Consider the following 15,430-nt stretch of genomic DNA (forward strand, 5'->3'; position numbering starts at 1 on the left):
GTCAACTCTCTGAAGATCTGGGGGCTCAGTCAAGCATTCTTTTAATCGTCCAGAAGCGAGATATTTTGTCTTTGCAGCGTTAAAAACTAGGTTGTTATTTGAGCAATATTGTTGTACCATACTGACTGATATGAAGGTACGAATGTCCAGGTCTTCAATGGCATTGCCACTCGTTACAAGAACGGTGTCATCAGCAAACATGACTGGGTAGCTTATATTACCCAAATACTTAGGTAGGTCTGCAGTAAAAAGAACAAACAGAACCGGGCCCAACACTGAACCCTGGGGAACACCTCTTGTAACAGCCAAAGGCCCAGATCTTGCAGTCCTCTCTGTTCCATCCAGGTTTTGTTTTATTTCAACGACCTGTTCTTTTCCCGTTAAGTAACTCTCAAACCACTTGACTGTAGTCCCTCCAAAACCAAGAGATTTAATTTTGTTGATAATTATTAAACTATGGCCCAAACAGTCAAACGCCTTACTTAAATCAAGGAAAACACTTGTAACTGTGTTCCCTTCCTCCAAGTTGTCAATGATGTGTTCTATTAAATCGGTAAAAGCACTTGTGGTTGATCTTCCAGGGATAAACCCATGTTGTCTATCAGGCAGGAGATTGTTGAGTTTAAGGTGGTTTTGAATTCTGGTTAAAATTATTTTTTCTATGATTTTTGAAATAGTTGGGATTAGGGATATCGGCCTGAAATTTTGTAGCTCATTTTTGCTTCCCTGCTTATGAAGGGGATAAACTTTAGATATTTTGAGTTTGCTAGGAAAAATCCCCTGAGACAAAGACTTGTTGATTATATCTGTAATGGGTAAAAATACTTCACCAATGCAAAACTTTAGCACCTTAGAGCTCACGTCATCGGTACCTGAAGAAGATGTTGACTTCAGTGACATTATAGTGTTAAAAACTTCACTGAAGGAAGTGAGTCTCCATTCCATAAGTGAAGTTCCAAGAAAATAAGTATCACTCATAACAATGGCTCTTGATTGATTGTTTTGCAGTAGAGTTTGCTCGGCTATATTGGAAAAAAAGATATTAAAGTGTTCACACAATTTGTCTGGGTCTTCTTCTACCCTTCCTCCAACATCAATCTGCCATCTTGCCCCTGCACTGTCTTTTCTTGAAATTCTCTCACTATTGATGACATTCCAGATGGCTTTAGATTTATTACTTGACTCAGCAATAAGGCTTTCATTTTCTTCCCGTCTTAGAGTTTTTAGTTTTAGATCATACATATTTTTCTTGTTAAACGCATCCACTTTGTCTTGCTCACTTCCAGTTTTTTTATATTTGTCAAGCGCCAGGATGAACTCTTTTCTAAGGCTGTTAGCTTCTGGGTTGTGTAGGGCTAGAATTTTTCCTCTATTTTTTTTCGGTATGCAAATTTTACGTGGACATGTGATGTCAAGGGCTATTGTCAGGGTATCAATAAAGTTCATGTAAGCCTCGTCTGCTGTGGCTGCCTGATAGACTCTGTCCCATGATTGAAGTGACAGGATGTCCTTGAAGTGCTGGAGGTTGTCAGGATTAAATTGTCTGTGAGTAGTTCTAAAAGCTTCATTTTTCTTTATTGGGGCGTCAACGTAGCAAAGCTGTCCCATATGATCTGAAAGGCCCGTATTTTCCACTATGACTTTGACTCTGTCAGTGTTAAGATTGGTGCAGACAATGTCAATGGAAGTAGCAGAGGTATTAGTGACTCTTGTAGGAGGCAACGGTATTCTGGTTACATCGAAGGTGGCGAGTGCTTCGCATAATGCTACATTTTCTCTTGATGGAAGCAAGCAATTTACATTGATATCACCAACAATACAAATTCCACTGTTGTCACAAGGAAGTAAGCTGAGGGTATCAGTTAACAGGGCCAAGGCATTGTCAAGAGGAGCACTGGGTGGTCGATATATCCCAAGAATGTATAAACATGATTTCCTGTCGAATGTTATCCTGATTGAAGACATTTCACATACGAGTTCTTCTGAATGGTCAGCAATATTAACACTCTCCACCTCATTAGCCATGTCAGTGTGCTTGTAGATGGCAACACCACCTTTCCTGTGACTCTCTCTGCAAAATGCAGTTACCAGACAGTATTCCACCAAGCATACATTTTTCAAAGTTAATTCACTTAGTCCATGTTCTGTGAGGACAACTAAATCGGGCTTGTGGATGTGTAAAAAGTGATTTAATCTATCGATTTTATTGCACAGCCAATCTATGTTCTGATGGAAGATTTGAATCTTGTCTTTAAATTTGAATTCAGGAAGATTCTGCATCGAGTTTTGCTTCTTTGAGTTGGGTCTAAAAAAGTCTGGGTTTCCGAAGAGTTTGAATTTTGGAGTGGTGATTTAATTGTTAGTACAGGTTGACGGCATAATTTTGGATCCACCGCGACATTCAGTTTTTTGGACAGGGTTTGGCTGGCTCCCTCAGTGGCAGTTTGATTCAGTTTTTTGGACAGGGTTTGGCTGGCTCCCTCAGTGGCAGTTTGATTCAGTTTTTTGGACAGGGTTTGGCTGGCTCCCTCAGTGGCAGTTTGATTCAGTTTTTTGGACAGGGTTTGGCTGGCTCCCTCAGTGGCAGTTTGATTCAGTTTTTTGGACAGGGTTTGGCTGGCTCCCTCAGTGGCAGTTTGATTCAGTTTTTTTGGACAGGGTTTGGCTGGCTCCCTCAGTGGCAGTTTGATTCAGTTTTTTGGACAGGGTTTGGCTGGCTCCCTCAGTGGCAGTTTGATTCAGTTTTTTGGACAGGGTTTGGCTGGCTCCCTCAGTGTCGGTTTGATTCAGTTTTTTAGACAGGGTTTGGCTGGCTCCCTCAGTGGCGGTTTGGTTAAGATTATCATATGTAGACTGGTTGGATAAAACATGAAGCTTGTCGATATTATCATTAAAAAAGTTTCTCCCTCTCTAAGCACCTGTGCAGTAAATGGAGGTGACTTCATTTCCTTGCCATGCGCTTCCGACAGATGAGTTTTGTGTTTGTTCTCTGTAGGTTTGTCTAACTCTATTAAATCATAAAGTGTGTTCACAGGATGCTTTATTTTCTCACTACCTGAGAAAATACGACGACATGTACCCGAACGGGTACACACAATCTTTTACAACTGTTGTCATGTAACCCATCGGATACACACCAGGCTTTTGTAAAGTGCGTTGTGCGCCCAATGTGGTAAATGTTGCTATGCATTTCAGTATTGCATTTTTATTGTTTGCCTGTCTTGGTAGTTTGTTAAATTTGATCCCGCACTTAAATAAATACCTCAGACTATCGTGTAGTCCATCGAGCACTGGATTGCTTAATTTTTAAGGTAAATTAATTTTTTAGGTACCCTTTGGGATACACGGTGAAAAATTGTAAAAACATAATGAAATAATTGTTTTGTGCAAAATTGCGGAGCCTACATACCTTTCTTGTTATAATTAGATGTTTTACATTAAAAAACCGATTACAGTTTTGTGTCATTATTATTCAAAAATTCGGCAGCATTAAAAAAGTCGTGAAGGTGTTAACAAAGCTCTAATCTATTGGAGGAGACATGGAAAGCTAGAACCCTAAATTACCCTTTTCCTTGTCAAGGTTTATTTCCTTGTGATAAAATTGCGTCAAGAAATGTCATAACTCCTGATGTCTCAGATCAGCATCAATCTTTCAATTCAAAAGTTTAAACTAATCTAATCTTAAACAAAAATAATTAGTGTATTTTTTAAAAGAGCAAGTGACAAAATTGCTGAAAAAAGAACCATTATAAAGCTTACCTTGAGGTACTCCATGACGACAATGTTTGGTACGAAATTGAGCATGTTCTGTTCACCGCAGCCAAAAGGCATCTTAATGAGGTTGGCAAGGTTGTTTATGCTGGAAGACATCACATCGGAAACAGCTGAGACCTCGATCCGCTCACTGCCAGGGACTATGTTCTTCGGTATGTCCAAGGTCACATTGGTGCTGAATGAGTTTGCCTGTCGTAGGTCGATGAACACAGCTTTGTTCTTGTACTGGGTCTCTCCTTCAGCCTTTATGCAAACAAACATATTAGTAACACTGCACATTTTATTTCCTCATTACTCTGTCGTTTTTCTGTTCTCTTGGGACAAGTAAATAAGAAATTGCAATAAGTCCTAAAAGGACCTTTGTGCTGCTTTTGAAATGACAGGATGTACTGGATGGGTAAGAAGGTTGGGGGTAGGGGCCTCCTCCTCTCAAGGTCCATGAGGAAGGATTTTTGGCATTAATCTCAGTCATATCCTTGAAAGAATTGGGGAGGCCAGCTCTATACTAATCTTTCTGGCCAAAGCATGTTCTTATGTCTAGGCCGTTGCTAGCCTTTAACACCTAGGAAACCCCACCCACTCTCCAACAATCATCTCCCACAGTAGACTAGAGCTATCGATCTACCCTTGCACCCCAAAATCTCAACATTTGTGGTCGATGATGTGCCCCTCCGGGACAAACACAGGGTTGCCCAGATTTAAGTGACACAATGGTTTTTGCTGCACCCAATGTAGGTTCAACTGGAAGGTAAAAACCAGGCAGAATTGAACCCTCGTGGAGATCATTATGTTGCTAGGATATTATCTAAGTAAAAAAAAATATTTTAATCTTCATACAAGCACATTTACAACATTTTAACTGGTAATTTACTATAATTTGTAAATCCAATTATTTAAATTTACAAGCAGCTATTTTAAAAATAAATTTAATTTCATCAGGAATCTAGTTTTCTTATAGGAGTATTTATTAGATTGAGGCACTTCAGGTCTTTTATTATTCAGTAATTTTCAGACTCCAGATTTTAGAAAATTATAAATCCAAGCTATTTTTCTAATCCTAAAACTCTCAGTTTTCTAAACTTTGGATTAACTTTGTTATTTTATACTTTTTTTGTACCTTCACAAGTAGTTTCCTTTCCACGATATCCTCCGCAGTTGGACTGGTGGCTGTCACTTTGATGTTGATATAACCGAGTTGCTTGGGTGTAATCATGAAGGCGGTGTTCGCTCCGTCATTGGCCCGAACACGCAGTCTCTTCTTGCGGAATAAGTCTAAGCCAGCTGTGACACAAAACATTCATTTTGGTTAGAATTTAATCAATCAAAATTTTCATTTAAAGATATTCAGAGCTAAAAAGGTGTTTATACAGGAAAAAATATTGCTTTTATTCGTAACCAACATAGTACATAATAATTACTGGAATAACAAAAACAAGATTATTTTAGCCCGTATTTAAATATTTCATTCTAAACCAATATGTGAAAACCAATTGCTGGAGATATTTAAAGCGATAAAACCCAAATGGTTCTCAGGGTATGACCAAATGCCAACGAAAGTAATACGTCAAGTCCAGGACACTCTAACTAAGCTTCTTCCTCATGTAATATATTATAGTTCTTTGGTGTCTGGCATTTACTTAAAAAAAACCTAGTTTCAAAAACATAGTTCTGTTATTCAAGAAGTGTGGCAGCAAGGATCCTTATAACTATAGACCAATTGTACTCCAGCCTTCAATTTATAAAATATTTAAAAAATGCCTCTTTATCAACTTTACAATATATATTTTAAAAAAAATTCTCTTCTAGATATGGAAAATCAACTACTACAGCCTTTATCGATTATACTGAACATGTTATTGATGCACTAGACAAAGCAGTTGGGCTTTCTTGGGTTTGACCAAGGCCTTTTGATGTGTCTCCCATATTACTTTACTAAAAAATTACAAACATCCACATTACCAAGCAAAAAACTAATCAGGGTGTCCAGTAATGACCAAATCTAAAATTCAAGCACATTTCAAGGTTTTCAAGGCTCAAAATTATAAAATTCAAGGCTATAGTCGCGGTTTACTTTTGGCTCTTTATCGGTAACTAAAAATTTTACAAGCCAAAATCAAGTCACGAAATAGTGTTTACTTTCCATGTAACAATAAAGATTTCTCAAATATTTAAGGCCTAATAACAGCATTGTGATATTTTAAAATAACTGCTTAAAAGAATACATACCTTTATTTTAGACGATGCTCAAAGATAGTAGGCCCTCTGTTTAAATTACTAATGTCCTTATACATTATTAACAACATTTTATAATTCGTTATTTAAAAATCTACAGTAAATGAGGTTTTTTCATAACCTATAACTTATAATTGAACTTCCTTGTGTTCAAAAACATTGAACTGTAATCGTACCTATAAAATATGTTAATTTATTTAAACAATACTATGCTTAATGTGTCATTTAATTTAGTTTAAAATGAATTTCAGTGTAATGTTACTATTAAATAAAATAGTAAAAAAAGTTGTAGGCCTATAAAAAATTATGATAAAGTACCAAAGCCTAATTTAATGTTTATATTGTAAAAGTTTGTTTCAAATACATTTTAATATCCAAATAGGTAAATGAATTCGATTTTTTATTTGAAGTCTGAAAACAAACCCTCAAAAACACAGGATAGTAAAGAAACAGTTTTACTTTTAAGTTAAAGAAGTTTTACTTACACTTTCAACATCAAACCCAATACTATTCTAAACCAGTTGAGGGTTAGGTTAGTTTTAGGTGAATTAAGTTTCATAAAAACAAAATAACTGTTAAAATAAATAAAAATATATTAATATTCATTTTGAAAAAACGGATTAAACTTAAAAAGTCAAAAACTTGGGCTATTCACATGTTGAACCCTTTTTACAATTTATTTTGTGTTAAAAAATAAATTTGTCACAGAAAAAAGTTTTACTCTTTTTGGAAAACATGTGTGAAAGTTATAAAACTTTAAAATTGAACTACTAACGATGTATTGCACCTTTACTCATTGCACAAATTAATTTAAACAAATAAGGCTATTGACAATAAGTAAAATGAAAACAACCATTAATAGTATAGTAAGGGTAAATAAACACCTAGATTACTAAAAAAGTGTTGTATTAATTATATATCTCAAATATATTTAAAATAAATCCTATAGGCATCCAATTGTACACCATTATTGATCACATGATCACGGTTTTCGATTACCTTAAATAGAAACATTTAATATTCATCACTATGTTTCAAAGAATTGGCAACCTCTTCAACATGCGAATATTATAAATACAATATATAGTCGCGTAGGTTATTTAGCCACTCTTCAAATTACTTTAACATCAAGCATATATAAATGCCATCTCTCGCCAAACGTACTACAACGCCATTTTTGGCAACTGCAACGAGAGCGAGTTACTTCCAAATATCCTTTGTATTCTGTCAATTTCACATTGATGTGAACATAATCGAACTGTTGCACCAATATCTTCATTCGTGTTAAGCACGGCGTCCACTGCGACCGGCCCCGGTTCAGCCCAGCCCGGACTTTTATACTCTGTCAAAATGCATACGATCAAATGAAAACCCGCCCACTGCGACTGGTCCGGGCAGGGCTGGACCGGGCCCGGTCGCAGTTGGTGGGTGTCCATTTGATTGCGTGTATTTCGACTTCACAAAAAAGCCGGGCCGGGTTCACTCCGGCCTAGCACCACCCACTGCGGCCGGGCCGGGTTCACTCCAGCCTAGCACAGCCCACTGCGGCCGGCCCGGCCTATCCAGCCTCGGTCGGCTCTTCGGGTGCGTTTGGGCCGAGTCTTCCCGGGCTGTTCCGGGCCGGCCGCAGTGGGCGGGTGTCCATTTGATTGCGTGTATGTCGACTTCACAAAAAGGCCAGGCCGGGTTCACTCCGGCCTAGCACCACCCACTGCGGCCGGGCCGGGTTCACTCCAGCCTACCACCGCTCGCTTCGGCCGGCCCGGCCTATCCAGCCTCGGTCGGCTCTTCGGGTGCCGTTTGGGCCGAGTCTTCCCGGGCTGTGCCGTGCCGGCCGCAGTGGGCGGGTGTCCATTTGATTGCGTGTATGTCGACTTCACAAAAAGGCCAGGCCGGGTTCACTCCGGCCTAGCACCACCCACTGCGGCCGGGCCGGGTTCACTCCAGCCTACCACCGCTCGCTTCGGCCGGCCCGGCCTATCCAGCCTCGGTCGGCTCTTCGGGTGCCGTTTGGGCCGAGTCTTCCCGGGCTGTGCCGGGCCGGCCGCAGTGGGCGGGTGTCCATTTGATTGCGTGTATTTCGACATCACATAAAGGCTGGGCCGGGTTCACTCCGGCCTAGCACCGCCCACTGCGGCCGGCCCAGCCTTTTTGTGAAGTCGAAATACACGCAATCAAATGGACACCCACCAACTGCGACCGGCCTTGGTCGGCCCTTCGGGTGCCATGTGGGCCGTCTCTTCCCGGGCTGTGCCGGGCCAGCCGCAGTGGGCGGGTGCCCCTTTGATTGCGTGTATTTCGACTAAAAGGCCGGGACGATTGCAGTTAGCGGGTGTCCATTTGATTGCATGTATTTCGACTTCACAAAAAGGCCGGGCCGGGCAGCCCGCAGTGGGCGGGTGTCCATTTGATTACGTGTATTTCGACAAAAAGGCCGGGACGGTCGCAGTGGGCGCCTTGCATTGGTAACGGCAGCGGCGTTAAAAAAATCAAAACTCCCGATTTGCTACAAAATACAAGCATAATTCCCGCCTTATTCAAGGCAGGTAACATTCAAGCATAATTCCCGCTCTTCCCGATTTTCAAGGCTGCTGGACACCCTGTAAATACAACTGATGTTAGGATAAACTCTGTTTTAGTAGAAATGTACGATTCTTACTTGGCACATCATTGACATCATTTGAATAATCAGCGAAGTTGAACTCGTCAGAATTCTCCAGGGTCACCTCAGCATCAACGTCCTTGTCCATGTAGTTGAATACCACAACAGGAATGGCCACGATCTCCCCTCGTATCACAGAGTACGGTAGGTCCAGAGAGACAAAGAATGGACGGAACACACGAAGCTAGAAAATGCGTTATTCAAATTAACAAATCGGTATATAGATAATTAATTGACATTTTCATTATTAGTCTATACCAAGTTGTTTTGGCTAGTCATACTGAGTCCGATGCACTGATGCATCTGTCACAATGAACAATTTACACTATTATGCAATAACTATCTAGTTAATACATGTAGTTAACACACTCAATGATGGTTGGTTGAGTGATCTTTACGAGTCATAACAAGCTACACTTCTGCAATTGTAAAATCGCCAAAACAAGTAAACTTTTACTGCGTAAGTGAACTTCATGTGAAAAAGTAACTTAAGTTCTTTATAGCTTATAAATATTTTTACACCACTCTTTTAAATATATTCATTGCAATTGGAATTTAGACACAAATCTATTGTTGTACAACTATAATAAAATGCTATTTCCCAATAAACATGAAAATAATTTTTAGACATACCGGTACTTTTTTTAAATTTTTATGAGTTGCTTTAATATAAACTGAAAATGGGTTGGTAGCAACAGAATTTAAAGTATAATCAGTTTTAAAAGAGTTCAAACAGAATTTTAAAAGAATATCTCTAAATCATTGTAAAACTAATTATAAAATTATTTAAAATCTGTTTTTTGTTATTATTTACATATATTTTTAAAAGCGTTTTAAAACTACTTTAATATGATTTTAAATTATTCCAAATCATTGCAATATTATTGTTTATAACATTTTAAATACTTTCAAAACATTCTTTAGCACAGTTTAAAAATAACTTTTAAAATAATTTTAAACTATTGCAGTATTATTATTTTGTATAATTTACAATCCTTTTAATAGAAGTTTAATATAATTTCATACCATAATAGCACATTACTTTAAAAAGACACTTACATTAAAGACTGCACTGTTGAGAAGATGGCTTTAAAACAATTTTTAAACTATTCCGAAATGTGTTAATACGACTAAGCTTCTGGCCAAAGGAAATCCTTTCTACTCAATGCATTAATTTCTTTACCCTTGACTTTAAATTAAGACTTCACTTCTTCAATAATGTTATAATTTTTTGTTAATACTGTATCTTAACCCTTAGCACGCCGTAGACGGAATAATCTGCAATGTTTTTTGGTCTTATAACGCCAAAGACGAAATAATCCAAGTTTATAAGCCACAATACAAAGTAATGTATTGGCTTGACCAAATTATTCAGTTGCAGCTGTCAGCTGGCCGCAATACGCAAACATTACATTGTTTTGTTGTTGGCAGCTGTTCTCCGTCTGTACGCCGATGACGATACTATCCGCCATTACCGACTGTCAGTGGAGCACGCATTGTGCCTTTGGGAAGTGTTCTTGCGTTGTCATTCCTTATACAAACAGTTGTAAAAAGTTATTGTTACCATGTTTTAGGTGTTATAATAAAGTTTTTATTGTTTCTTTTCTGTTGTGAAATTATGGCTGAAAGTCATGTCCCGAGACCCCATGGCTTCATCCCGATTTTTGTTTTGAAGTTTACCGTACAACTGCCTAAATCTATTATTATCAGAACTTATAAAACTAATCAAGATCAGCATATTACAATTTATTTGTTTTCTTATCTTTGTACATAGTTTTCATATTTTTCATCACATGCATTTGATTACTCTGTAACCTAAATTTGATTTTGATTTAAATATTTCATTATTATGAAAAAATGTGATTATTTCAATGCAAGTATTACATTATTGTGTGTTATTATTCATTTTTTGTGTGTGACTATTAGTCATTAGGAATGAATAAAAAAAATTAGCTTTAAGGAATTTTCATTTTTATTTTTTCATCTTAAATGAGCGTAATCTAAAAAATTACTAAATTTATATCAGCGTTCAAAGGGCTAATGCACCTAACTTATGAAACTTGACTAACATATCTTGAAGATATTGTAAATAAAGGTATTTTGATTTGATAAGAAATTTATTTTAAAATAAATAAAACAAAAATAAAATAAATCTGACAATGGTTACACAAAAACTTACCTTCCTTGGTTGATCCAGAAGACCAAGTCCGTAGAGAGGGTCCACAGAGAAAGCAGTTACCATCCAGGAAGTGATAGTGTCAGGTACGGTCTTACTTAGAGTTGCTTTACCATCCACCCTGGTCACAAAGTCACAAACTATTGTTAGTTATCTACCAGGTACAACAGTAGTTTCAAGTAACATAATATGGTAACCGGTTATGGTTACCATGTACATCTCATTGAATGTAAAATGTTTTCTAATTGAAAAGGTATGATTCCTTTATACAATTAGAATCCACATTATAATCAAATGTATGGAAAAACCATGAGCAATGGGACATTGATAAAACAGTTTGGTTTGAACATAAAGTTAACGATGATACAAAAAGGGTAACCCGACTATTTATTATTAATTTAATTTCATAAAATGAATACAACAGTGAAAAAACTAATGCTTTACGATTCATTCCGTCTCATATTTTCTTTGAAATTTAAAAAAGTTGTATTCATGATAGATTTATGTAAGATTAAAATCTCGCTTCATTATTTTTCAATACATTAATTGAAAACAGCTGTTTGAGCAAAAATACCCAAGCAAAAAATTTTTATGGGATGGATTAGATACATATTATCCATATTATATGTACAGTGTAGTAATTGCATTAATATTGATAAAAATTATGTTAAAATGTAAAATAGGGACAAAACATATGCTATGCTATACAGGATTTTATCTACATATCAATTTGTAATTTTAAAAATTAAACTAAACAAAATAATTTTTTCTAATGGGATGTAGAAGTTTTAAGAAAGACAATCAGTTTCGTTTTAAAGATCAATTTAGTAAATACTTTTAGTAAATATTCAGTGATAAGAGAAAGTTCACTCTAACTAAAGACATTTTTAGTATAAGTAACTTTTTATTTTAAATACAAATTAGATTATTGTATTTGATGCTACTTTTAGGTAAATTTCAAAAAAGTACATACATTTTTTAATTGTTATGAAACATAACTTAGCTATGGTGGGATTCAATGTTAATCTTGAATTTACCTCCAGTTCACCTTCCTCTTAAGTGCAACATCTGAAATCTGATGCGGTCGCAGACTTGAGTCATGAGATCTGGAGTCATGTTCGTCTGAAGGGATCCAAAAATAGTCGGTGATGAAGAGATGAAACAATGAGAATATCTCTTCACCTAGATTGCACTACATTTTGAAGGTGATTTTGATGTCGAAACGATGCAAAGAATTTGTTGAACTTCTTCATTGGCTAATGTTTTTGGATCCCTTCAGACGAACATGACTCCAGATTTCAGGACTCAAGTCTGCGGCAGCATTAGATTTCAGATGCTGTACTTAAAGAAGAAAGAGAAGTGGAACTAAGCTCAACATTCACATTATGAAACAGTTGAGGCGTATTTGAAATAAAACCATCTTTATACTATGTGTGTGTTGCTGCTTAACAACACATAATTTTTTTTTATCATGCATATAATCTTTATAAGCGAACTAAACCCTTTCAATTTCTTCTGACTGTGTTAAGGAGAATAATCCCTAACCACGTCCCATTTGATTTACAAATATCTTTAACGCAGTGATGGCAGCCATAGCGTTAAACCTCATCTGCTGAAACTTTGCAAAGTTAAATATTTAAAACAGTCTCACAGTATTATCACACCTTCAAACTTATACAAACAGAAGATTTGAGCCGAATCAGTTTAATCTTACCTGTTCTAAAAGTAAAAGCAAAGAGATAGAACAGAAAGCGAAAGAAAGGCGTAAAGGGAGGGGTGAAAGTGAGGAAAGAGAAGGAAGTGCGTACCCAGAAGTGATACCAGCAAATAACCAAGTGTCGGCAATGTCATGCGGCAGGAATACTCGGGGGCCGCTCCAGTTTGGCGGGGGAATACGAGAGAAGGCGTAGGGGCCGGCGAGAGGGGGCCGCGTGACCGGGCGGTACAACACCGGCGGGCCCAGGTCCGGCTTGAACGCAGGCAGTCCGGGGAGAGGGATGGGTCGGTTGGTAGGCCTGTTGTAGGCTCTCAGTGTGCCCTCACTATAACGTCCTACCGACACACACAGCATTAGCACCTGTGGACCAAACTTGTGCCTGCGAGGTTATGCGTGGCCAAGCGTGCGTGTGCGCCCAACTCTATCCAACACCCCATCAACCATTGTTAACGTATGCGAAATTGTTTGTTTTACACATTTTATGTGTCTGAATACGGCAATAACACATTTAATTTATATAATAAGTACTTTTTAAATTTAATGCATTTTGCATTCACGTTTTTCTCATCTTATTAACTGATTTTCATAAATTATTTAAAATGAAAAAATTATTTTGATTTGGATTTTTTTTAAATTGATTTTTGACTATAATGATTTTTTTATTATGATTATTTGTTAATTATTTACATTTTTAGAATGTAATATGAACAATTCAATCAACGTGTAACCAACAATTTTTATTATTGCCTAGTATTTTAGTTTGACAATAAATATTCCAGGATTGGTTGATGTAAGGGGCCATTAGATTGAGATTTTATTTAGCTCTAATTCCAAGTAAAAGTTTAGAGTAATTCTCGTAAATTTAAATATTTAAGTACGGATTAAGGGCTAAGAAAATATTTAATAATTGACTTTAAAAAAGCTCAATATTTTCCAAGTCTTCAGTCTACATTTATTTCTAAAATTAATATTATTGCGAAAAAGTTATCATATTTTATTATGGCAACTCATTATTAAAACAATAATTACATATTTATTAATTAATTATCATATTTTATAGCTTTACTACCAGAATTTTTATTTTTAATCGCATTGCATAAGTTTTCTTAAGTTAAAACATTTGTAAATGATTATTTTTTCTTTTTCGGGTAGTCTACTGCTATTTACACATTTTTCATCAATAAACAATTTTGACAAAACTACGTCAGAAAAAGAATATATATTTATAGTTTGATATTTAGGAAAGTACACATACACAAAAAAGTATACATGCAACAAATACTCACACCTTAACGTACTACAAATATAAACACCTTCCACCAGTAATGTTAATAGAAGCAACAGAGTGGGATGAGAATGATGAAAAGGAAACGTAAGAACACACAATTTACAGTAACATAAACACTCAATTATTTACAAATAAGAACTAAGACTGAAAGAGTAGGCTAGATTTACCCTGCATCTATCATTTCCCACAACCAGGTCTCCGGAAAGTTGGAGCGCACCCTTGGTGTCTGAGGGCCACTCTCACTAGTAATGGTGGAAAGATGCGGTAAGTTCTCCGCAAACATGAGATCATGGTCGTCCATCAACACTCCACTACTTGCTGCTCTGTAATACACTGTACACAAGTTGACGGGTCAGTCCTGTCTCTTGCCAAATCTTATCTAGTGGTGTACGTTAGGTACTTAGTCGTACCTGTACTCGCTCACAATCCAGTCAAGCAATATCCGTTGACTAAGAGATCTTTAAAAAAATGAAAAACCTAGTTATCTGATTCATATTTTCTGCAAAACATCCCTTTGTCACTGAAATCAATGACCAATGCGCAACAGCCAGCAAGGTCGAAAGAAGTTGGAACAACCTCATCCAGCAATGACCAGACAATGAGTTGTTACGCGAGCACATAACGCGGAAAGAAAGACACGAAATGGGCAGAAAAGGTGTGTATCAAAATTCAGCCATCCAAAGTATGGAAGATGAAGATACATGTTGAAACAAATCGTCTGCAAGCTCTGCATATATATATATATATATATATATATATGTATGTATATATAGCAGCACAATTTTAGTACCGTATATATACAGGGCGCAAAAAAATTCTAGCATGGGCTTGATAATTCCTAAACGGTTACAGATAAAGCAATAAAACTTCATACACCATTACTGCACCTATAAATGTACTTTTTGAAGTAACTACCATATTTTTGTCATGTTAAAGGGATGGCCCACAAGGAGTCAGAAGAAGATCTTAAATGAGAGCATAAGTTTAACTTTCACAACTTGAGCCAAGACAATGATATAAAATCATCTAGAACAGGACCTGGTAAATATTTCAAACTTTAAACCAGCGTAATTTTTTAAAGAGTAAACCCTTTAAGGGTGGATTTGCGGCATTGTATCCTACTAATAAAGGGCTTTAATTTGATGTACTACTCAAACTATGCTCTCATTTAAGATTTTCTTCTGACTCCTTGCGGGCCATCCCCTTGACATGACAAAAAGTGGTAGTTACTTCAAAAAGTAGGTTTATAGGTGCAGTAATGATGTATCAAGTTTTATTACTTTACCTATAATCGTTCGGGAGTTACCATGCCAGTGCGGGACTTTTTTACACCCTTTATATATACGGTGTTAAAATTGTACTTCTCAACGTTTAAACTTTTCGAAGTGTACTATGCTGGGATGCTAGGACGTTATTACACAGAGAAACGTAATACATAGAACATAGTGTAGTCAAGTTATATGCATTTACATGCTCCAGTAATATAACTTAAGTTCTGGTTGTTGTTTTCAACTTTAGCCTTTTCAGTCAGTTGTGAACTTCACTGATTCCAGTAACATAACAAAATGTTTTTACGAAAAA

General features: G+C 36.7%; 1 protein-coding gene across 2 annotated transcripts in view; it reads right to left on the reverse strand.

Moving 5' to 3' along the window:
* Window positions 1-15,430, reverse strand: part of LOC124364219 (CD109 antigen-like) — a 128,742-nt gene that overhangs the window by 27,857 nt on the left and 85,455 nt on the right. Inside the window, exons 14-18 of one of the 2 annotated variants that reach the window (XM_046819536.1) lie at window positions 12,653-12,896; window positions 10,848-10,965; window positions 8,666-8,852; window positions 4,892-5,055; window positions 3,760-4,017 (exon numbers count right to left, since the gene is read on the reverse strand). In XM_046819536.1, the coding sequence (XP_046675492.1) occupies window positions 3,760-4,017; window positions 4,892-5,055; window positions 8,666-8,852; window positions 10,848-10,965; window positions 12,653-12,896 (971 nt within the window). Of the gene's footprint in view, window positions 1-3,759; window positions 4,018-4,891; window positions 5,056-8,665; window positions 8,853-10,847; window positions 10,966-12,652; window positions 12,897-14,016; window positions 14,183-15,430 lie in introns of both variants that reach the window. The other variant, XM_046819537.1, reaches the window with a different exon arrangement.

The sequence above is a fragment of the Homalodisca vitripennis genome, chromosome 6, assembly GCF_021130785.1.
Source record: "Homalodisca vitripennis isolate AUS2020 chromosome 6, UT_GWSS_2.1, whole genome shotgun sequence".
Lineage (NCBI taxonomy): Eukaryota > Metazoa > Arthropoda > Insecta > Hemiptera > Cicadellidae > Homalodisca > Homalodisca vitripennis.